The 24,189-nt window shown below is 32.0% G+C and overlaps 1 protein-coding gene across 3 annotated transcripts in view; it reads right to left on the reverse strand.

Annotated features, from left to right (window-relative positions):
• The window catches only part of LOC148614954 (brefeldin A-inhibited guanine nucleotide-exchange protein 3-like), a 42,392-nt gene that overhangs the window by 6,361 nt on the left and 11,842 nt on the right, over positions 1-24,189 (reverse strand). For all 3 annotated transcript variants that reach the window (XM_088589507.1, XM_088589508.1, XM_088589506.1), the window contains 26 exons: positions 24,026-24,068; positions 22,930-23,011; positions 22,512-22,625; positions 21,740-21,901; positions 20,996-21,128; positions 20,616-20,722; positions 20,020-20,192; positions 18,011-18,147; positions 17,094-17,268; positions 16,462-16,628; positions 16,070-16,226; positions 15,457-15,567; positions 13,911-14,129; positions 12,879-13,113; positions 12,096-12,206; positions 11,557-11,739; positions 10,957-11,221; positions 10,377-10,556; positions 9,768-10,023; positions 9,156-9,327; positions 7,794-8,440; positions 7,412-7,582; positions 4,345-4,465; positions 3,665-3,893; positions 854-987; positions 438-559 (listed from right to left, as the gene is read on the reverse strand). In XM_088589507.1, the coding sequence (XP_088445633.1) occupies positions 438-559; positions 854-987; positions 3,665-3,893; positions 4,345-4,465; positions 7,412-7,582; positions 7,794-8,440; positions 9,156-9,327; positions 9,768-10,023; positions 10,377-10,556; positions 10,957-11,221; positions 11,557-11,739; positions 12,096-12,206; positions 12,879-13,113; positions 13,911-14,129; positions 15,457-15,567; positions 16,070-16,226; positions 16,462-16,628; positions 17,094-17,268; positions 18,011-18,147; positions 20,020-20,192; positions 20,616-20,722; positions 20,996-21,128; positions 21,740-21,901; positions 22,512-22,625; positions 22,930-23,011; positions 24,026-24,068 (4,606 nt within the window). The remainder of the gene's footprint in view (positions 1-437; positions 560-853; positions 988-3,664; positions 3,894-4,344; positions 4,466-7,411; positions 7,583-7,793; positions 8,441-9,155; positions 9,328-9,767; positions 10,024-10,376; positions 10,557-10,956; positions 11,222-11,556; positions 11,740-12,095; positions 12,207-12,878; positions 13,114-13,910; positions 14,130-15,456; positions 15,568-16,069; positions 16,227-16,461; positions 16,629-17,093; positions 17,269-18,010; positions 18,148-20,019; positions 20,193-20,615; positions 20,723-20,995; positions 21,129-21,739; positions 21,902-22,511; positions 22,626-22,929; positions 23,012-24,025; positions 24,069-24,189) is intronic.

A 24,189-nucleotide genomic window follows, 5' to 3' on the forward strand; every position in this document is an offset into this window, starting at 1 on the left:
CACTCAGAAGGTTTCAGCTGTTTGCCTATGTGATGGAAAAGTCCGAGAGATACGATGTTTTGTTTACATTTTAGAACGTCCATGAGTGGTCCAAACCAAATGTGTTCACTCGCTCTGATATTTTGTAAAAGACAGAGTATGTGATGAAATAACACACTTTCCAACATTTATCTTAAAAATAACTACATACAAACATTTTTTAAGTTTATTTTTGATCTGAGCATGTAAAAGATTGACGAAAACATCAGGTGAAGTTTGATAAAATGTCCGGCATGGGCTGTCAAAATTTCCAGACCCTTGCTGCTATACCCTTGGTTCCGTTGATTACTTTTTCAACATCAAAAAAGGTTGATAATGTCACAGTCACATTACACAATTTGGTTGATGTGATGATGGACAAATCTTAAATAATCAAGTTTCAAAGGTGTGCTAATTACCTGTATTGCTATCATTAGCTTTCTGACTTGACAGGTGCTCACTACTGAGCAGGATACTTCCAACAGTCTGTAACAATAGCTGATTGGACAACAAACCAATGACCACATTCCTGAATGGTATTCTAGAAAATCAAGTAGAATAATTTTCTCATTTTTAGGTTGCTTTCTGTTTCAAGTCTTTGATACAAAAAATCAGTGTTTTAAGTTAAAACTTAAATATGTTCAGGCAGATCATCGATAGAAATATAGCTAAAATCTTAAGAAACTAGGGAAGAAAACAAAATTATCTTATTTTATACCTTTACAAAAAAACTATACACGTTTTTACAAATTTGTCACAAGAGCAAATGGTAAAATATGTTTTTGTATTTGACTTGGGAGAGGAATAAAAATGGGAGTGAAGCAGTGACTCCTACCTTGTAACAATATCATCAGGATTCAGACTGTTTTCAGTACCAGGTTTATATAACAAGAAAACAAATGATTTATCAGCCTCATTCTCGAACTCAGGGTCCACATCTCTCTTTATCTGAGTATCAAGAAGGAAAACCTGAAATGATATAAAAAAAAACTTACAATACACCATATAATACTTTTAGGCTGGACAACTAAATTCATATCAATCTATAATTGAATGACTTGAAAAGATCAAAACATCTTCCAATCCTCGAATTTGTGTGTGTATGATTTCTTTTTTTTTAAAACACAAAATGATTCAAATAAATGAGAAAAAATAAAGGAAAATATTCATATTTTGATCCCAGTATAATGAAATTCTTCTTGGCAACAGTAGTAGCCTTTCAGTGAGTAAGACCCACAGGTTGCAGATAATAGTTAACTCCATACAAATGGAAGTTTTAGGAGTTTTAAATTCATTTTAACATGACTTTTATTAATCAAACCTTAATTTCTACAAAAGATGTTTCTCAAGATAAAAATATGTTATTGCTGAGTTGATATGTAGAAAATGAAGCTCAATCATTTTAAAGAAAGTATTTAATCAGGCAGCAATCTAATACAAAAAATGAAATTGGAAATAAAAAAATCGCTTTTCCAGAATTCTAAATAAACTTGTTTATCATTCAGGTGAGACATCTCCATTAAAGAGAGTAATTATAATTATATCAATTATTAAAAATATTTTAATTATAATGAATTATACAAAAAAACTTTTACTCCAACAGGTGAAATAAGTAATTAGGTCAAGGTGTAATAAATCAATCTGACCTCAGGTAGTTATACTCCACAGATATTTTGCATTGATAATTAACAATTGCATGTATCTAACAGAGTATTATTTGGCACCTAATATAAATATACTACTGGGTTATCATAAAAGCATCAAACTGTTTATCACTCATTACAGTAGGAGGTGTAAACATACTGTGAAGTGGAGACACAATTAATTTATGTATTTACTAACTAACAAAGGAACTTGTCACAAAGAAATATAGAGAGGGATTGTATTAACTAGAATTTCTGTTGAAAGAGAAAAGGTGTTATATTTGCTCTTTGGAAGTATTGAAATCTATTCTTACACAAAAATATAGAAGAAGATATCCAAAGGGGATTGCTGCTAATCAATTTCAAATTGCCATTGTGGTAAGTTTTTCATGAACTATTACATTTATCAACTTAGTGCTACTTTTCATTTACACACACTATTAGAAAGAGTGCTTCACGGCAGTGCTAAAAGTGCCTACTACTAAAGGAAGAGCAGTGACTTATCATACTTTTTCTGTAAGCCTTCGAGATCAAAATACGATATGTCTGTAGAAGGAAGATTTCAGCAATCAACCCTGACAGTGATGAGGAGAACTGAACCAACAGTAACCATAGTGAGGGGATCTAGATTTCAGCAGCTCATGAGAGCTCAGAGCTATATGAGGAAGGCCAGACAACAGATAGACATTCTGGAAAATAAACTTATGGACCTTCATCTCATGGTGGAAAAATCTAAAGTGCAGGATTTACCAATAGTTACAGCACAAATCAACAGGAGAATTAGTATTATTGAGGGAGTAAGAGGAATGTACTTTGAATATATTAGAAGGAAGACAACAGAGATAGCAGTGCCATCTAGAGACTTGTATGACGAGGATATCATTAACACCCTGTCCTTAGACGATGATGATTTCACTTTCAATGAATGAAAACTGAACTAATGTAAAAATGGAGGGAAAAGAAGAAAATACTTAACCCGTAGATTCCTAATGGCACTCCAGGATATAAAAACCCTTCCACGAAAATAGTAAGAATGTGTTAATCAAAAGGGAAAAACTAAGGCAAAGCAGGTTCATCTTGCATAACATCTAAGCCAAATCTTCAGTGCTTTTATGAGAATTTTTCCTGAGTGGAAATGTAAGTGTTAAATTGAAATTGTAAATATTTATACTTTACCTAATAATTATTGTTATATACATTTGTTATTAATCATAATTAAAACATGTATTATATCTTTGGCAGTTTTTTTAAAGGGATGATACAGTACTGCATGGCAAAACCTATTAATTTTGTAGAAAATAAGATTATTATCCTCAGATATACAGTGCATTGGTTCTAATTGAGGAGATGTCTGTTTATACTGTAACACAAAATGGTGCTGACTTGTTGTATTACTGACACACAAATCACAACTAGAAAATTTAATCACAAAAATTAACACAATGTATATAACAATCACAAAACAAACAACAATTGTCTATGTATAGATTTAAGTTTATTTTGGGTCAACATAAAACAATGCCTTTGTTGTAAAAGGAGACAGAGTCAACAGTTTATTTCCTTCATCTACATGTGGAAAACATTATACAATTTATTATTAATTGGATAATCTGAGTTTTACAATGATAACAATGACACCATTCAATAGAACTGATATGAAAAGATAGAACATCTCTATACAAAGAAAAGTATTTGTTTTGTTAATGATTGCTTTTTATCATGATCACAGACATTCTTTGTTGAATTAAAATACTAAAAAAAACAACCACAAAAATCCCTAAATACATATACCTGGGTATTAGTAAATTATAAACACAATAATGATCAGTAAAAGTTTAAGCTCTATACTGATGTAAAATATTCATATCATCTTCATAAGATAGCAGTAAAATTGAAATAAAATATCTTTCTCTTAAATGTATTGGAACAACAATAAGTACAAAACATGTGATTCCCAAAAGCATTTTACATCTAAAACAATGTGATTTTAAATCTACTATTACCTGCTGGGCAAGATGTCTGAGTCGCTCACACTCAACAGGTGTACTGTCTTTCCTCATAGCAACCTTGACCTGTCCAAGGTCACCATAAAAGTTATCGGAGTTAACACTGAAAAGTAACATCAACTGTTGAAGGAAATAGGTGGTGACATCTAGTGCCTTATCCATGGCAACAGCACTGATCTGCCACATCTCTTCTGTGAATGATTCTCCAGCACTCAGGAACACATGTCTGTAAAGAATTCATATACATCATTCAGAACAACAACAAAAGAATGAAACACTACCACTATAGAAGAGGGTCTGCATGAAGATTCATACATACTGTGAAAGTATATTTGTTCACGGGGTACCAATTATTGTAGTTTTCGTGAGTTTTGTAAACCACAAAATTTGGTTCCAAACAAAAAGCAAATTTATCATTCATTTTAAGATATAGACTTGTCTGTAAAACCTCGTAATTCAAGAATCTATAAATTGATAATTTTCCCCTTAACCATGAAGATTGGAACCCTTGAGTAAAATAACTTTCACAGTAAACCAATAAAACTGGACTAAGAAAGGGTAATAATTATAATAAAGTGTCTTGAGTGGTGGTTATAGTCAAACATCTATTTCATGCTATTAGTTGACCAGATTAAGCTAAAAGAGAAGACATGTAATGATTCCAAACATTATCATACCTGATACAAGAACAACCAAGTCTTGAGATGACCTCTGTTGGCTGAGCTACACACTCTATCAGAATGTCTAACATCTGTTTTAACATGAACTCCCTCAGCCTTATGTTGGTATCATCTTTGTCTGGAAAAAGGCTTGTACTAGTCATTCAATGTACATATATATACATATGAATAAGATCTCTGTGATTGCATATTTTTACAAAGCACAACTTCACTTTCAAAGGAGATTAACAATGTTTCTGAAAAACTAATGGAACAGACTTCATAGGATGTTCTCTATACTGCCATATTTAAAGACTACATAAACTATGAGCGACTCACAAAAAAAAATAAAAAAAATAAAATAATAATAACACCTCCAACTTCAAACAAATTTTACTCATTTTACACCTTCAGTTAGATAATCACCTTGCAACAACCTAACATTAATTATCTTCAATCATACATACAATACATATATATCATTCTCATAAACCATAAAATACAATGGTACAGAAACATTACATAATAATGAAAAGAACAAAAACAAACAAAAAACAAAAAATAAGACAAGACACACTCACACACACACATACACACTCCCAAATTACTTCACACACACACACCCATTCATACTCCAGGAAAACATTCACTTCTTAAGAAGGTTAAAAGGCAAGCCTAGAGAAAATCTGTTTTTGTGATGCATTTTATAAGTCTACAAGTTTTTCCAAGCTTATTCAATTTTTGTAACACATAATTTGTCAGTATTTTAAGACATTAGGTCATGTTGACAGGCTTTTATTATCTTTTTCAATTGAAAAAGGGGCAATCCATAATGAAATGAAATTTGTCTCCTATTTAAGAGTCATTTACCTCTTTTGATCGCGTTTCATAACCCTGTTTCAATTGGCAATGTGATTTGTGGTTCCAAAAGTGCAAAGAGTGAAAAAGTCCTGGTATTCAAGAACTGTTAAATAATTTTCAATTTGAATTCTGTTCTAAATAATCTATAATTAACCACTTTAGGGGAATTTCAGATCATAGCATGCCACTCTTGAGTAAATTGGTCTTTCAATTTTATTTTTAATGCAACTATTAACCAATCAGTATTAATTACAAACAGCTTGGCATAACCATATATATGAGTAACAAGTATTGTCCAATATTTTCTTTACAAGTTTTAACCAAGAAAACTCATAATTGTTTTCCATATATAAATTAAATAAGACATTGTAGGAAATATGCTCAAGTTTTTCTTCCTTTTCATTCAATAGATGTGCCCAAAGATATCGTTCTTACTTTGATATCAACATTCACTGGCATTATGCAAAGTTCACCATATACATTGTATCCTCTACTTTGGAGTTGATGAATTATTCTGAGTAAGAGTTTGCAAAACCTTAGTTGAACCTTTTCTATGTATGATATTGATCTGCATAAAGTAAAATAATTTCAGCTCCAAATAGTAAAATAGGTCTAACCATTTTATTGAAAAGGTAGATTAGACACTCAAATGACAAATTATGCATACTTCTTTTTAGAACTTCATACATTGCTTTTCTGGCCTTTTCTTCCTACTTTTTAATAGCTTTATTGAAGTTTCCTGTCCTATTTAATAAAATTCCAAGGTAATTAAACTAATTTACAGTTTCCAAATCTGATCCATTTAAATAATACTTTAGATTTTGTCTCTGTCTACCATATGAGAAAATTATAATTTTTGTTTTTTTCAATATTTATTTTGAGCCTGTAGTTTTCACAATATGTATTAAATGCTTTTAAAATTTCCTGCAAGCTTGTGGTGGACTCTGCCAGCATACATGAGAATGAAAAGTTAAAAAAGAAAAATATCTAGTGCTTCATTAAGACAATTTGAAATAGTATCTAGTCCCGATAAATTTGCATTTTTTCGGAAAGGTTTGCAATTTGTTGAGATAAAGTGCAAAAAGAAAAGGTGAGAGATTTTCATCTTGACTGACACACATTCGAAATAACCAGACTTGTCATTGTTATATACAATACAAGATTTTACATTTGTATACATATTTAGAATAACATTATACATTTTACCATTTACATGGCCAAGTATTATCTTTTACCAAAGTACATCTCTCCATACTGTATCAAAAGCGTTTTCAAATTCTATAAAGGCACAAAATAGTTTTTTACTTTTTGCTATAAGAATTTCAAAAAAGGATTTTACATTTGTATACATATTTAGAATAACATTATACATTTTACCATTTACATGGCCAAGTATTATCTTTTACCAAAGTACATCTCTCCATACTGTATCAAAAGCGTTTTCAAATTCTATAAAGGCACAAAATAGTTTTTTACTTTTTGCTATAAGAATTTCAAAAAAGGAAAAAAGTGTGAATAAACTGTCTGTAGTTGAATATGATTTCCTGAATCGCATTTGATTTCCATACAGAATATTGTTTTTATTTGAGAAAGTGTATTGTCTATCCTTCAAAATTGCAGTGAAAAGCTTCCCAAGACAACTTAGAATTGTGATTGGTTTACAACTTTTTGGATTCAATGGATCCCCCTTGTTTTTGAAAATTGGCTATATGTTTCAGATTAGCCGAAGGTCAGGCATAATACCAGAGTCAACAAAAAGCTATATGTTTCAGATTAGCCGAAGGTCAGGCATAATACCAGAGTCAACAAAATCTACTTTTCTATACAAGACAAAACAAGACAAGTACTTTATCTAACCTCAGTCACATGCATGTACAAGAGGACAACACACAAACATACAATTCATATATACAGATAAATAAGGTATCAAATATCCTAACTAATTTACTAAATAAGATAATCATTCCATTCTATAAAATTTCATCAAAATCCATTAAGCACTTTAGGATGTGTTGCACCTACAAGGTTTTAACATGTCAAACCCTTCAAGTTGGAATATCACCCTGTGTAGTCATTGCATCTTAATTATCTTTCCTCATGGACATCCACATGACATGCAACCTTCCTATAAAATTTCATAAGAATGAATTGAAGGGTATAGGAGGAGTGGCTCAATGATGTTTTTACTTAATGCTAAAAAACATTTAACTGATAGATGACAAACCTTTTGCATTCACTATAAAATCTACGACTAAATCTGCAGTCAGACCACAACACTGTTTAAAATTTGTAGAACCTGTATCCCAGTATCCTGTTCTCCTTGCTCCTGTTCTCAACCAAGACTGCAACATGGGTAACAGTAAATGGTTTACACAATAGTAGGAAAAGAAAGGACCTGAAAAGAATCACCATAAAACTGCAACAGACATGTCCATCAGAAAGGTATTTTATGTTAGACTTGGATATCAGTTATCAAAAACATTCATGCAATGTATAGTAGTGCCTTCATGTCCTTAAAAAAAATTGACTGAATATTTCTTTGCCTTCGATGATTAAAATCACACTGACTGAATTGAGATATTTAATTTGCTTAAAGCTACTCATACCTGGGACATCATGAACTGCTTTGAGAAGATCAAACAACATGTCAAGAGTTTCAGGCTGGTAGTTCTTTGGGCAGCTGGCCACACATCCTGCCAAACCATCAATCATCAAAAACCATACATGTAATATACCAGACTCATTGTCCAAACCTTCTAAGGTACATAAATCAGTTGCCATAGTAACATTGGCAGGGAAATCAGAACACTGAATTTTCTGAACATTGGCTGGAATTGTGCTGACCTTCTGAATATTTGCTGGTACTTGGTTTTGGTCTTTATCTACCTTGTCAGCTTGTGAGGATTCAGAAGTCTGGTTGGCTGCTGGTTCAGGAGCAGCTTGACAGTTTTCGGCACACTCTTTATCTACTTCCTTTTTTGACTGAATTTTATCATTGTTTTCTGTTTGTAGACTAGTCTCTGATTGATTCTCTGAGGTCAAGGTTATCCCTGAATCAACTGAATCTAGACTAGTACAATCCTTTTCATCCTCTTCCTGCAGTCTTTGAATATCTTTGTTGACAGAGGAGGTATTACCTTTAGTAGATAATTCCTGGAGATTGGAATCTTGGGTAAATTGAGATTTGAAATCCTCCATGTCATAATTTGGCAGCAAATCATCAACAATGTGATTTGAGGTATGAGAATTAATTCTAGAAAAAAACGACACAAAAAAAATATGAGCAACAACATATCATAAATGGCATTTAACTTGGAACCATCTGTTCCATAAAAGTTTTTTTACTCTTCAGGCTTTTTTTCTCAAATACACATATTGTGGCAAATAAAATATTTCTACAGAAAATGTTAATTGAATCAGTATCAGTAGTTTGGTTCTTTCAAAACCCCAATAATAATCATATAAGAGATTGTATAATGTCAACAAACAAACTGGAAGTGAAAAGTTTATCTAATCATCAAATTCATCTTTAAGTATTGAATTATAAATGATATTTTCTTCAAATCATGTTTAAATGTATGACTTAATAACATGTTTCATACAAAGGTTGTACAATATTTCTTTCTTAAAAAACACAATTAGAGATTAAAAATGAAACAACTAAAATAAGTCATTTCGTATGTCCTGTGTTAATTTTATCAAATTCATGTAGCTACTGATATTTACACGATATTTTAGTGTGAATAAGTTTCTTTCATTCACATTTTTGGAAGAAATACTGGATCAAGGTAAATAAATTGACCGATCAAGTGCAAAATATTGATCTTTTGTCAAACAAAGTTCTACTGCAATCTATTTCTTAAAAACTTTTTTTTGCATGTTTTGACCTTCAAAAGTGCACTGCATACAATACATAAATACATATTATAGACACGAAAATATAGTAGACATATAGAAACTGATAGTACCTATGAGCACCATTGAACACAGGACAGGCAGGCATCTTCCACATAGTCTGTAGAATACCATTACACTTCTTCAGATAACCCAGGGCAGGTATACACAGTGTCTCTCCCTGAGTTACCATGGTGAAATCACTACCAGAGTCACTGTCATCATCAGAATCATCCTCATAATCCCCTGTAATATACATGTAGTTGTATGCTTGAGAAGTCCTGAGATGTACAAATCACTCTCACCACACTTTATAGCGAGGGTAGCCAAGTAGATATATATTTGGGTGTTGTTACAGCATTTAAGAACCATTTGTGTATCTTAATTAAGCCCTTTTTATATACTTCATTGCAGTCATAAAAGTATGGCATCATTTCATCATCAGAAACATTTTAAGTTCCTCTATACAAGCTGACTCTATGAAAGTACATGTACTACAATTTCCTATAGAGAGCCATGCACTTCTGTAAAAATGAGTTTCTAATTAAGAAATAATTCATGGAGACTCCATTTTATAATTGTCTTACCACAAGGTGCTGTTAAAATTTAGGTTTCTTGTTACTGATAACTAAAATTTGTATTGATCAGACAGATCTTACTTTCCAAATGTACAAGATAATTCTCACCCGGTCCCCTGACATATTTCAGAAGACATAGTATACAGTCCACAGTAGCATTGGCAAACACCAGTATATTGTCTGTATTTAGGAAGACCTCAAACACATCAAGTACAGCAGCCACATGGCGCTGTCTGATCTCATTAATCTCATCATCAGGGCTATGTTCTATCTTGACAGCCCTCAGAGCACCAAACAATGGTCTCCAACCAGACTTAAGGTCCGCTGTACAGGCTTCTACTAGTTCACATACAGAACACACAACCTTAAATAATAAATGCTAAGATTAACTGTTTTGTTCTTGAACTCAATAAATGTTTTATGTACAGTTTGTATTTAATGGTAATACATAAACCACAGCTACATGTACAAGAATCATAGAAAGTATTATACTGTCAGTAATTTTTTAAAATTAAGAATCTGTTCATTTTATTTACAATCATTACCAACATAATCCTGCACAAATTTCCTACAAAATGAAATATCTATCCCTACTTAAGTGGACAGTAATAATCATGAAGTTAACATAAATTTCACAATCTATCCAGAAGGAAAACTATGAGGTTTCCCAACAGTAGTGTGTTAATTTAGAATTAATTATCTCAAAGCAAAACTGACCTGATCTTGAACATCCTGGTCGCACAGTTCTAAACACAGCATGTTCTCAAATGTTTTACAGAGAAACTCATTGATGTGGAAATGTTCTAATTCTTGATGATTACTGATCATACCCTGAACAAAGTCATGGACACATGTCACTGCCATTTTAGATACATTCCTCACTCTGTGTCCTGCAGCCTGAAATTATTTTGGGAAATTAACATCTATTAAGTTAAAATTCATTATTCCACAAAATCATTGACTTAAACTATAGTTATCTACATTATTTTATATTTGTTTCCAGGTTACTTAGTGAATATTTATTTCATAATTTATCAAATTTGTATTTAAAAACAAAATCCTGTCATATTTCAAAGAAAATGACTCTTTATGGTTATTGATTAGTTTCTTTACTATGACATGATTACTGAAAAGCTAAAGTTTCTGACTATGCCAGATAAATGGGTCTTTTGTCTGTTTCATTGTATTTTTGTTTTTTAAAGTAAATCTTCTGATACTTAATTTGCTTGGCCTTTGTAGACATTCTTTTTTCCTAAATGGTTACTTAAGCTTTCTTTTATTGAGTCAAAATACAAACCTCAACAAGAAAACCAGACACTACACTCCAGACCCTCATCAGATGTAGGAGTGGTCTGTTGCTATTGACAATTTTCATCAGTACTTCCTGTAACCTGTACAAGTGTAAAGCATTCTGGGGTAGCTGGGACTGCTCCATTGATTCTTCTTCCTCCAAATCATGTCTTAACATCTTCAGCAGCTGGTCTTGACTTGATTCACACAGTTTGTTCAGAAACTCCAGTAAAGCTAACATGTTTAACTTCTCTGCTGCTTCCTCAAATAGTCTATGGGAATAAAAAAATAATTTAAAGTCTTCTGCTCTCTTGACAAGATTACTAATGATCTCCCCTTATTTAAAGCTATGAATAAACCAAGAACACAAGGCTTGTATCCCATTTAGTGGTACAAACCAGCATTCAATAACTCTACTTCGTTTTGTCTGGTAAGTGGTCTGAGAAAAACCACTGGGTATGAACCAATGATGAAACACAAATCAGTGATTCAACTGGAAAAAACTGCATACTAGAAAGCACTCTAAATTTCAAAAGACAAATACATGTACAACAATTGCATCAAGTGTAAGTATTGCCTACACTTAAAACATTTAATATAAGTTTACCTGTCAACTTGTTGTGATAATCCACATAGTGCCTGTGAAGCCTGAACAGCATTCAGTACACCTCCTCCTGTCAGGGACCTCTCCCATGCTGATTCTATCTTACTCTGATTTATCAAGTCAGGAATGTTTATCCTGGGAGCCACAGGTGTGGCAGCAGCTACTGGTATACCATACATATCATCCCTGAAACAGACATGCGTAAACAGTTGTGAACACACAATGACCCTGTCGACAAATGAAGAAGTCCATATTTTGCATCAGGAAATTCCAAAAGACATTCAGGCAGAAAAACAAAATAGGAGGTGCACAATGGCATCATGTAATCAAGAATCTTTGAAAGTTTCATCAAATTCCTTTCAGTGGTTTCAGAGGTGTTGAGGATTAGAACAGGGGAAAGACGAATGGACAAATAGGCACCGTTACCATGATATACCTCCCACTTTTCAAAAGTGGGGGGTATTATAACATTTCACTGTGATATTACTGTTTTATATTATACTGACATTAACACAATAAAAAAAGGTAATAGATGTACTTACTCATTGATAACATCCACTGTAGCTTGTTCATGTTGTAGTTTGGGTAGATTTGATTGGTTGTTTCCCTGACTAAAGTAGGTGTGTTCTAATTCTGATATAAATGCTGTACATCTGAAATTTTTGGAACAATTAACTATTTCAAGTGATATAACGAGTCATTTGCATTCTAAAAAAAAATAGTTCTAATATATTGTAACGAGAGAGCATGATTTGACTCCCAAAATTACACTCTGCCACCGAGGATCAAACCCTAGACCGCTCGGTGACAAGCCAGCGACAAACCAATTAGGCTAAAGAATTAATCCTTTAGCCAAGTTAATTAACTAATTAATTAATTAATTATTTAAATCTCACTACCTACTACAACTCAGGTAGGCCGTCCTGCCACATTTCCCCCACCTTAAGAGTCTCCGTACCATGCACTCTCCGTACCATGCACAACTCTAACACTAGCTCAATAGCTAACCAAACCCCATGGTTTTTTTACGTTGGGCGCCAAATGTAACGAGAGAGCATGATTTGACTCCCAAAATTATACTCTACCACCTAGGATCGAACCCTAGACCGCTTGGTGACAAGCCAGCAACAAACCAATTGGGCTAAAGAATTAATCCTTTAGCCCAGACAATTAACTGGCTATTTAAATCTCACTACCTACTACAATGCAGGTAGGCCGTCCTGCCACAATATATTTAAGGAACTAGAATAAGATAAAAATAGACTTCTATTGCCATACAATGTCATTGACCATAAGCTGAAAGAGTACATTGTTTTTCCAATTACCTAAATAAATGTTTCCAACATTCTGCTGAGTGACTTCCCATCTCTAGACCTGTAGTCATCATTACATCCATACTGAGAACATGTGATGCATGTAATTTAACTGGTTTCTGTTTGGCACTGGATCCCTGTTTCCCTGGAAGTTTCCTCTCTAACATGGGACTTTTGGGTGTATGTAACATTACACAAGAGGTAGTGGCTAGTTGCGAGAACACACTTCCACATCTCTGGGGCATACCTTTAAGATTAACAAGAAAGTGATGCTTGTTTTGCTATTACTTACCTGATGTGCCTGGACAACAAGAAAATAGAGATTACATCCTGATTCTATTTCTAATTTTGTTTGAATTATGTAAACTAGTGAGAACATTAAAAAAATACTGTGAAAGCAATGAAGTTCAAACAAAAATTAAAGAACCTTAGTGAATGCACTCACATATCCCACATGTCCACATATTGGACACTCAAATAAAAAGTATTAGAAAAAAAGTAGTGTTTCAAAGGGCCTTAATTCATAGCCAATCTCAACGAAACATAAACTTCTTAAGTAATTCATCATGGTACATTGTAGAATCACATACCAAAATCAGCTCAATATCTCAACATAACAATTTGGAAACTGTTATTCTAATGAAAATTGCTAAGTCCAAGGCCCGTAAAAATCAGTGAAGTGAAACAAAACGTAAACTTGGTTCGCAAATCATCATGGTAGAATCACACACCAAAAAATCAGCTCAATATTCTGCAAGCGTTTAAAAAAAGTCCAGAAAATTAATGATGGACTGACAGGTCAAAAACATTATTGCATGGTGTATAATTAAGCTTACTATTTCACATTTTTTAGGAAAACTTTGGGGCTCTGAAATAGGGCCATCTTATGTAAATCTCTAGATCCACCACTGCAAAATAGAAGTATTAACACCAGTATGAGCATGAACATCAAGAAAACAAAATTCGTTGTAATGAATCATGTATGTAAGTCTATACATGATAGTACTCTGTTTCACTTATGATAAGACATAAAGAAATACTTACCAAGAATACAGCAGAGTCTAGCAGCTTTCTGAAGCCCCTCCAGACTCATACATATAGCTTCTCTGGCTCTGAAACTTTCCTCTTTGGCACCCTCTGTACCTAACATTAGAGCTATACTACTGGTAATTCCACAGGAATTCTTTCCATTTAGAAGTACAGATAATACATCTGATATACTATCCCAACAACGAGTCAAAATTCTCCTTGTAAACTTCTTTCCTGAAAAGAAGAATGTAGATTCAGTACAAAAGTACAAAGTATCTATTTATGAATCATTTTTATTCTTATATGACCATAGTCAGAACCAACCTGAAAAAAAAATAAGATATATGATGAGCATGCTCACTTACCAAATGCTTCCTAATACATAGTGAAGATACTTATCCCCAGATTGTTCCAAATAAGAAGAGTTTTTCCAATCAACTACTGCTATGGAAGGGAAATAGTATATCGTATTTTCCGGACTGTAAATCGATACTTTTCTTTCAATGAAGTGTCAGCCTTGACTTAATCCATTTCGACTTATATAAGGATTTTTATGAATGTCCATCTACATACACATTTCATTAGATTTGTTTATTTCATATTTGAAATTCGAAATTCTGGGTAAACAATCAACAAAAGCTGTAACTGAAACAGTCAAACAGTCGATCAAATTCGAAGATCAGTGCCAGTATCATTTATCAACGAATACGACTAAAGCATAAAGAGAAAAAAATGTATTGTGCATTTATGGATTCTGAAAAAGCTTTCAATAAGGTACAGAAAGAAGGTCTATGGTATAAACTTCTTCTGTCTAATGTTAATGGTAAAATGTTAAATGTAATCAAGAACATGTATATATATAATCAGTTAAAGTGTTATCTAAATGGCTAATTGCAACCAAATTAAAGGTAACAATTTGTTTTTAATGTATTTCAAAATACCAGGTAATTGTTTATTAATGACTAATCATAATTATAACCTATTCATCAAACTAATTTCCCACTAATTTCACACCTGGGTGCCCACGCTTGACACGTTTACAATTTCGTACACCTGATGCTCTAAGGCTTCAGAGCAATTGACACGCAATTCAATAAATAATAACTGAACTCACGGACAGAGTACACTTTAACAAAAATACAAATATTAATTTAATTCAGAAATACTATACAAGGTAACATTGCTGGAATAATATACTGTGAAAAAAAAACCAAACAAACTGCTCAACTCAGGTCTCCACTTACACTTATGATATAAATGCATATGTCTGACCCTTGACTTATCTGGCAAATTTGACTTATCTATGCTTTTTTTGTCAATTTTGGTAAAAGTAGGCAATTCAACTCATACTCCACAACGACTAATAGTCGGGAAAATACAGTATTTATATCTTAAGGTCATAATAGAAAAATGGTCATAATTGAAGCTTTATTTCAAACATATGCTATTAATGTTCACAGACATTCACACAGAAGCAATATACCCCTTACAATTTCATAGCATTGCATAAAAGAAATGAGACAAAAAGCTTAAATGTAAGATATATTGAAGACTATGTCACCTGTCTCTACATGTTCTATATTCTCTGATGATGGTTCTGATGTCATCTCATACTTCCGTATCACTGACAGGAACTGATCTCCTTTGTCATGGTGACCTAGTCCATCTATGTCTAAAAAAAGGGATTCACTATTAATGAATTGCCTTTACCATGATAGGTACTAGTTTTTCATCTAATGTCCACCACAGAAATAAGTTCATTAACAACTGTGATCTATTTGAAAATTAACAGAAACATGGTTATCTAATATGTGTACCTTTGTGAATGGTCACATTTACCAAATAGTTATAAATTTGAGGTTGATAACCCAGAACATAAAATCAAAGATTGAAATATATATACCTTAAAAACAAATCCTGTAAATCAAAGTCTAACTTTGGTTAACTTTATCAGTGAAGGTTCAAGCCAGTAGATTAGATATTTATGATTCAAATGAACCACAGATGCTTAAATTTTGATGGGTTAATGAAATCAATGTTCTATTGTTGAAACTTTAAACTAAAAAACAAACTTTTATAAATAGAAGTTTAAAAACAACAATAAACATAACTGATGTAGCTTTAATAGAAATTTGTGTATACAAGTAGACAAGTTTATCAAAAATTCAAGTCACCTTTGATCATGGACAAGATAGGAGAATCAGGCTGTTTGAAACATCCACATGACTTCAAAAGGTCATGTGATATGGTCTGACTGTATACCTCACTCAACCAGGCAGGAGAAACAAACAGCATCAAACCACAACCTAAGACTTCATCCAGAAAATCTTTCTGCAAACATATCAATATGACATTTAAGATAACAATATAAGGGTATCGTTGACAACATGTATAAAAAGAAACATCAGTGATCAAGTACCATTATTTTTTTTCTTGGTAAAACTTTGAAAAGCTGAGGAAAAAAATAAGTTTGACCATTCCTTTTCAATCTAAATTTTTATCATGTTTTTTTAATATCTGTGTATTAATTTCCCATCCATGGAATTAATAAAAAATCTTTCATTACCTCAGTTATACTTATTTGGTCTTTGCTTTCATTCTCATAAAATCCCTCTAGAGATAACTTGAGGTTAAGATGTAGAGTAGTCATGGTAACAACGTAAACACTGTCAGCATTCAGTACTGTCATGTGACCCAGACCAACATTAGACTCTGTTTGATTCTTGGCTAAATCTGAAAAGAAGAGAGACATGGAAACAAAAATTCACATGGACCATAAAACACTGAAATCTAAGAATATTCTCAAGTTACATGATTACATCATTTACATGTGTAATCTATTTCATTCAATTTGCTACACTGTGTACATAGATCGTCCCTTTTTCATGTGATAATGTTTAGGCCATGTTTTGGGATTTGTACATATTTGTAACGTCCCACTACTGATGCTTCAGTATGTTTTTTCCCAATATCAAACTTTCCAAACTCCTGATATCAATGTTTTTTACTTAAAATTCATTCAAAGATTGTTCCTGATGTGAGGAAAGTTTTAGTAAAACTGATTCAAGTAATCAAAATAAAATTCTACCAATTTCTAAAAATAAAATGAACTTTCATTACTCACATAAAATATATAATGGTAAATTAGTAAAAAGTTGCTATAAACAGTCTACATTAACATCACATGAGACAGGATACCTTTACAGAACCTGGAGCAGAATTTCAGTAACTCTTCATCAACATCAGCTACAGAATACATCTCAGTTAATTGTGGTAAAACTTTACATAATGCTTCTACATACATCCTGGCACTTTGTCTTTCTGTATCCTCAAACTGACTCCCAAACTTCGTATATCTTCTCTCAACTTCTTCCTGTAATAATAAACTAAAGATTAGCGTGAAAGAGTAATCAAGGGAACCAAGATTATAGTGGTAATCAAAAGAATGCAATCCAGGGGCAAAGACCAGAGATGGAAAACAGACACACACAACAAAGAACACAAAGCAACCAAAATCACACACACAAAGCAACAACAGCAAATGAGCAACTTGGACTCCACTAATGAAACCTATGAATCAATGGTTTTCTCCTATCAAAAATATATATAACCAACATAATATCAAAATATCAAAACTGTTGAATAATAAAATGCTTACAGCCTAAAAAGGTGAACCCTGAACAGCTGGGACACATTCTAACTTTTTGTAGCACCAAATTAAAATGGTGGTTAAATGTATGACACAGAATAAAATTTTGACCAGAATGAAAGTGATCGAAGTACTATAAATTTACAATTAGACAAAAAAAAGAGAAACTAATAGTAAGGTGTAGATCTTTATTTATGATCACTTTTTTGGTCCCAATTCTAAAAAGCTAAGACTCTGTAATCAAATAAATCCTACCTATTGTTTTATAAAATCTTGTAGACATACAATCACTATCACTCAAGTTTGTGACCAGAAAACTGGGAAAATGATTGTTACTGGCTAATTCCTTAATGGTTCAAGTCACAACCCTTGTGATATGGAACCTTGTAGTAAAATTTTATAAAAATCAAAATATACAAGAACAGCAAGAACCATCATTCAAATAATGTCTATTAATATTTGCTACCTGGAGTATGATCTGCTGCTCCACTGTTTGTCTTCTAGGATGAGACTCCTTTCTCCCTCCTTCACTACTGGAGGACTCATGTTCATCATCACTCATCTCTGATACAGAATTCTTTGGCTGCACATTCTTCTCAGATACTGTAATATAAGGCAAGATCTAAATTTTGATGTACTCTATCCTTACCACTTCTGTATTATACAAGTCAGTGGTAGTCTGTGTTTATTAAATACATTTGATCAGGGGTGGGTTTCTCGAAGCTATCTTAGGGATAAGACGTGTCCTAAGACTATCTTAGGGATAAGATGTGTCCTAAGACTATCTCAGGATTTGTCTCTGTCCTAAGTTGTGTTCTTGAAGCCATCATAAGTTAAAACAAGTCGCAATTTTCATCCTAACTTTAGAATGACTAAATAGGTGTCTTAGGTTCATCTTATCGCCAAAAAGTTTGGATTTCTCTTATTCCCACATATCATTTATCACAGAATGACTGGCACGCATCGGTTCAAACATATTTTTAAGGAATGTGCTTGATTTTAAACTTTGACCCAAATGTTTCACGATTCAGTGACACTTTGCTACTGTTCCTATTTCTAATGTAACAATCGAAAATCAATAACTTTATTCAGTTTTTAAATTTACTCACATGCCAAAAAATAGGAAGCAATCATTTGATTTTTTTTATGCACCAAAAATATGAAACAAAACTTATTTGCAAAAAAAAAAAAAATCCATAGCCCCCCTCATATATGCATTTTTGTTTATTTGATATAACAATATCAACCACTTACCTGTATTTAATATTTTTTAATAAAAACATAATTTAAATCATAATTTAAACATTTCACAAATCTACTTAGGATGTCTTTATAACGTCTTAACTTGAGACATGTCTGAGATAGCGTTGAGACACAACATAACATTGTCATAAGATGATCTTAACTCCATCCTAAAGTTGGTCTTAGGATGTGACTTAGGACATATCTTAGGATAGCTTTGAGAACCCCATCCCAGGTTCCAAGGGCAATAATTTAAGCTTGCAATCCTTCAATACCACTCTTGATATACTATTTATAAGGATAATGGATATGAGAAGTATGTCAAAGAGACAACAACCCCAACCAGTATGAAACATAATATCATATATACTCGAGTATAAATAGATCCACCTTTAAGTTGGACCCCCATCTTCAGCCCAAAATTTCTGGAACCTAGCCTTGATTCACTTATTAGTCGGACTGATTTCTGACAGCTGCATCGCTAACATTCCTTACTCCTTATTACAATGAGTATACCAGTTTGTTTTGATAACTTCAATAAATATTGAAATAAATAATTCCAAGCTAGTATCAAGTAATTAAATTCTTGACGAGCCATGTGGATTGTTATGATACAGCCTTTTTCTCAATCATTCTAATTTTGGTACAAACAATAACCAAACTTAAAATCATAAATATAGTGAAAAACAAAGAATAAAACAGAAAGTCTATGATACTCTAACAACTCATTTGAAGATATTTCAGTTAGTTAAAGGTTTTATCTTCAAGAAATGAAATTCATAAAAAGAATTGTAATTACCAACTAAAATACTTATTACTTTTGACACAAATTATGATACGTTATTGGGTCATGTTTCTATTACACCTTTGGGTTTTTGGCTATATGAGTGTACATGGGTAAAAATCAATACACAAAATGGATGAGTGGAAAATACAATAAAATCAGTAATGTGGCAAAATAAAGACTTAACAGTAAATATTCTTTTAATGTATCATATCTAAGCAATAAAAGGCAGAAGATGAAGACAGTCTTCCTCCTATCAAGCTTTTGACATTTGCACTATATTGGTTCCACAAATTTATTGGAAATTAATGAAAAATACAACTTTTGTAGTCTCTGTAGTCTTCTTAAAATATCAAATGGCAAATACAATTAAATATTTTGCAATCAATTCCTCTAATAAAGGTACTTTAACTATGTATTGTTTACTTGTTTTATGAAATCATCAATACCTGAGTTGAGTAGACTATGTAACTTGTCAATGCTGGTTGTAATCTCATCTGTCACACCACCACCTCTACTTATCTGTTCTAATGATCCTAACATGTCATTAATACAGGCTACACTAGTGATACACACCATGGTATCATTGCAGTGACAACTTTCCTGTATGGAGTCTACAATCCTAAAATAAAATGGCAAATAATATTGACTTCATCTGAAATTAACCATCAGTTCAGATCTGAATCTCTCATTTTAATTCTTGTATTTTTAGATACTGTGGAAGTAGGTATTAATTTTAGAGTAAAAATTAAATTTCTATGGAGCCTTTTGACCACCTATATTTTGAATGGAGTATACACAATATAAATTTGTGGATATTGTCTGGACTTTCAACCATATTGATTCAACAAATATTGGAAGTTAATAAAAATACAAATTTCAAAATTTATGTCAGAATAGTGACCATGCAATCTTATCAATTTTTGCAAATTCATAACAAATATTATAAATCTGATGAAAAGTTGTTCACAAAAATTTAATGTTGTGCAAGCATATGTATTTATTTGGTATGTCATTCTCTATTTTTAACTTAACTTGTACTTACAACTTGATAAGTGATATATCAGTGTATTGATTTTTTGTCACTGATTTTATATTGATGTCCTCTGTTGGCAAAGCTAAACCAAATATTCCACTTGGAGATTTCAATATCTGAAAAAAACCCAAAAAAAACCAGATGTGTACTTAAAGTTTCTGCTTACACCAGAACAATCTCACAATAGTAGTGTTAGTATAAAATTCACAATTCCTCCTCCTAAAGATCCAGTTCTACTGGTCCTTGAATTAAATATGTTTAATGGAATGAACCAAACTCTAATTGAAACAGAAACAGCATGAGTATTCAAGGCTACATAAATTATATGCATTTTATTATAAATACACTATACAATTATAATATATATTCTTAAATAAGTTGTATCTTACCTCTCTAACTGCCTTGAGAGCATCAAGTCTATGTTGTGCTGGTGGATATAACAACATACGATGGAATACTGACTCTAAAACAGGCCTCATAGACTCTGTTCTACCCATCAAGTCAACTAACGACAGGGCAATACTGCAATAAAATAAACACATCTCCATATCTACATGTATTACATCTGAAAATTATGCCTTGGCATTCATAATCTTTTAATTAAGAGAAGCTGAAATATCTTCTTAAATTATCTTAAAATACTTAAATCTGTAGGTGTCATTTGCATAGATGCAGGTATTTAAAAGTGTAAGTTTTTGTAAGAATCATGCAATTTGGGAAAATCAGAATCATGCATGCATGTCATAAATTCACCGATCTGCCAATACAAATTCACTGAAGGATGCTTTCTCTTTGAATATGAAAAGGCCATTGTTTGATCTCTGCATCAATGGATTTGCTCAGAAAATATTCAATAAAATGTTAGAAAAATGAGGTTTTTGACAGAGTAATCTGCCCTTAAAATGTTCATTCATTTTCAGTGCATTTCAATAAAATTATAACTCAATTTACCAACATGATATGGAAAATCTTCTTCTGTTTCTTTCAATCCGATGTTGCAAATACTCAAATTACACTTTCAAAATGGTTGTTTTTTTATACCATGTTTCTTCCTTTGCCTGATTCTTACAGAGACTGACACATAAAGTAAGAACCAACATAACAATACACAATATTATATGTAGGAGACTAACCTGTAGACTGTTTTTGCAGTAGACATTTGTAGATTAGGAGCTGATGAAGAACATCCTGAACCTCGCCCTATGTCTTCTGTTGGTGCATGCTTTGGAGATGAAGTTGTTTTCTCCATCTTAGGATTTCCAAGCAAACAGATCAGAGAGGGACACAAACTCTTCCTACAAATACAGAGGAATCTTAGTAAAGAGCCGTAAGTTACTTATTTTTATTTATTTACTGAATTTTATTAAGAAAACAGAGAATTATCCTGGATTAATTATCAGAAAAAGTATCAAACTGCTATAAACTATAACTTTTTTTTATTGTTTATCAATTAACATTACACTAAGAAAAAATAACTTGAATATTTTGAGTAGCTTCATATACCCCAGTTTCTTTGTGGACTCTGAACAAGTAAACACTAAATTGGAATGATACTTAATTTATGCACATCTACATATAGTAACAAACCTTCATGTAATTTTCACTGAAATCCACTGAACAACGTAGAATGAGTTGGAATTAAAAGCTTTTAATGAGAATTACCTCCTTGTGCATGTATCCTGCATAAAAATCTACTATTTAGATTAAGAGGAATTATATTTACAAGTTTGAAGGATAAACAGATTAAAAGACACATACAATGATTCCTATATACCCCTAAACTAATGTTCTTAGGAATATAATTGGATTGAAATGTTACACCCCATATTTCATTCTTTCTTTGTTATGTTAACACCTAATTCTATTTTAATGGCAAGTGAAGACAATGACTGGTGTAACACATACCAGAGAAGTTCCTGGAATGACGGATAACTCTGTATATCTGTAGGTATTTTACTTAGTATTGTATTGATGGCTTCTAACAATAAAGGAGCAGCCTGTCTAATCTGAGTTGTGGAACTAAAAATATTATTAAAACACATGTTTATACTTCTAAAACAGAATTTTCAATAACTGACAACAAGGGAAAGTAACTATATTAGAACTATCAATTGTCACAATGTATCTATAATTTAATATACCGGTAAATTAATTTCAGTAATATCATGATGAAGAAAATCATCTGAGAATGTTAAAGAGTGGACCACATATTTAGTATTATTTTTTCATAGATAAAATAGTCTTTCTATATATTAACACCAATGACATTTTTTTCATTCTGAATGTGGTTTTACAAAATCAAAGAAAAGCTTAAAAACATTACCTTGATGCTTGTTCAAGTTTTGAAGTGAAGAATTTAAGAACTAAAACTATTTCTTTGTAACTAGCCTCAGACAAACCACTCTCTGAAATCAGACAAAAGTACATTAAAAAGAAAAAACAAATAATAAAAAAACATTTAATACATATTTTCAGTTGTTTGTTTTCTATGTTGAACCTTCCAACATTTATGCTAATAGAATTACAGCGATTAAAACAGTAAACTTTATAGAATAGAAAATTCTTCCCTCGGTAGAATGATCATTACCTAATGAATTAAAATGTCTCAGATTGTGTACTGGACTATGGAAAAAGAGATTTTAACTACCAGACATATATTCATCATATAATGGCCATTCAATCATGACAAGAATAAGTCAATGAAATAACTATTCAATCAGCTGTAACAGCATTTAACTAGAAATGAATACATCAACAATCAACATTACATTCTTTGACCATACACATCTACTTACTGTGCACTAATAGGGTGTTATACACAAGTAGCATATAATAATCATATGATAATTAATATACAATAGTCATATGATAATCAATTGATTCTCAAAAATTTTGGCTTGCTAACATATAACTACAATATATTTGTGAAAAACATGATTATCATGTGATAATCATATGCTAATCACAACTGAATCATATGGTAATCATACCTTGATTCATAGTCAAATTTTGAACTTAATATGATTCTCATGTGTGGAAATTTTGGCTGTATATTAAGTTTCATACTGCAACCATTATATTTGAGCATTCAAAATGCATTGACTGCACTTTAACAAGTGATATACAGTCACTGACTGAATATAACTTTCTGTTGTAATGTCACAAATGTTATATTGTTTTGAAGTTGCCAGGATGTCACCCATATCAAATAAAAAAAGTTGTTTTTCATATATATTTTTGTTGCAGTATAAAATAGTTACAGTGCACTGACTTGACAAAAACTTTAAAGTATATGTATTTAAATTTGTCCTCGTACTGGTAAAAAATGCTTGGCACAGCCTCACATTTTCCCATGGCTTTAAGGGCCACCTGTATATCAGTTTTATGTCAAGTCAGTGTATTACTAATCTAACACCAACCTTTACTGTTAAAATCATCCATCACACTAGCTTTCTCTTCACCCTGTTAGATAACAAGATGCCTGTGTTAGTAAGCAGCATGCCATGCACTTCATTCAATTGTTTTATAGAAATACTCTGTTTAAAAGTAGGCTTTAATCAATGCATGAGAATTTAGATCTAGG

This window comes from Perna viridis, chromosome 6, assembly GCF_037379345.1.
Source record: "Perna viridis isolate PV_CMFRI_1.1 ecotype Kerala chromosome 6, ASM3737934v1, whole genome shotgun sequence".
In the NCBI taxonomy this organism is placed as follows: Eukaryota; Metazoa; Mollusca; class Bivalvia; order Mytilida; family Mytilidae; genus Perna; species Perna viridis.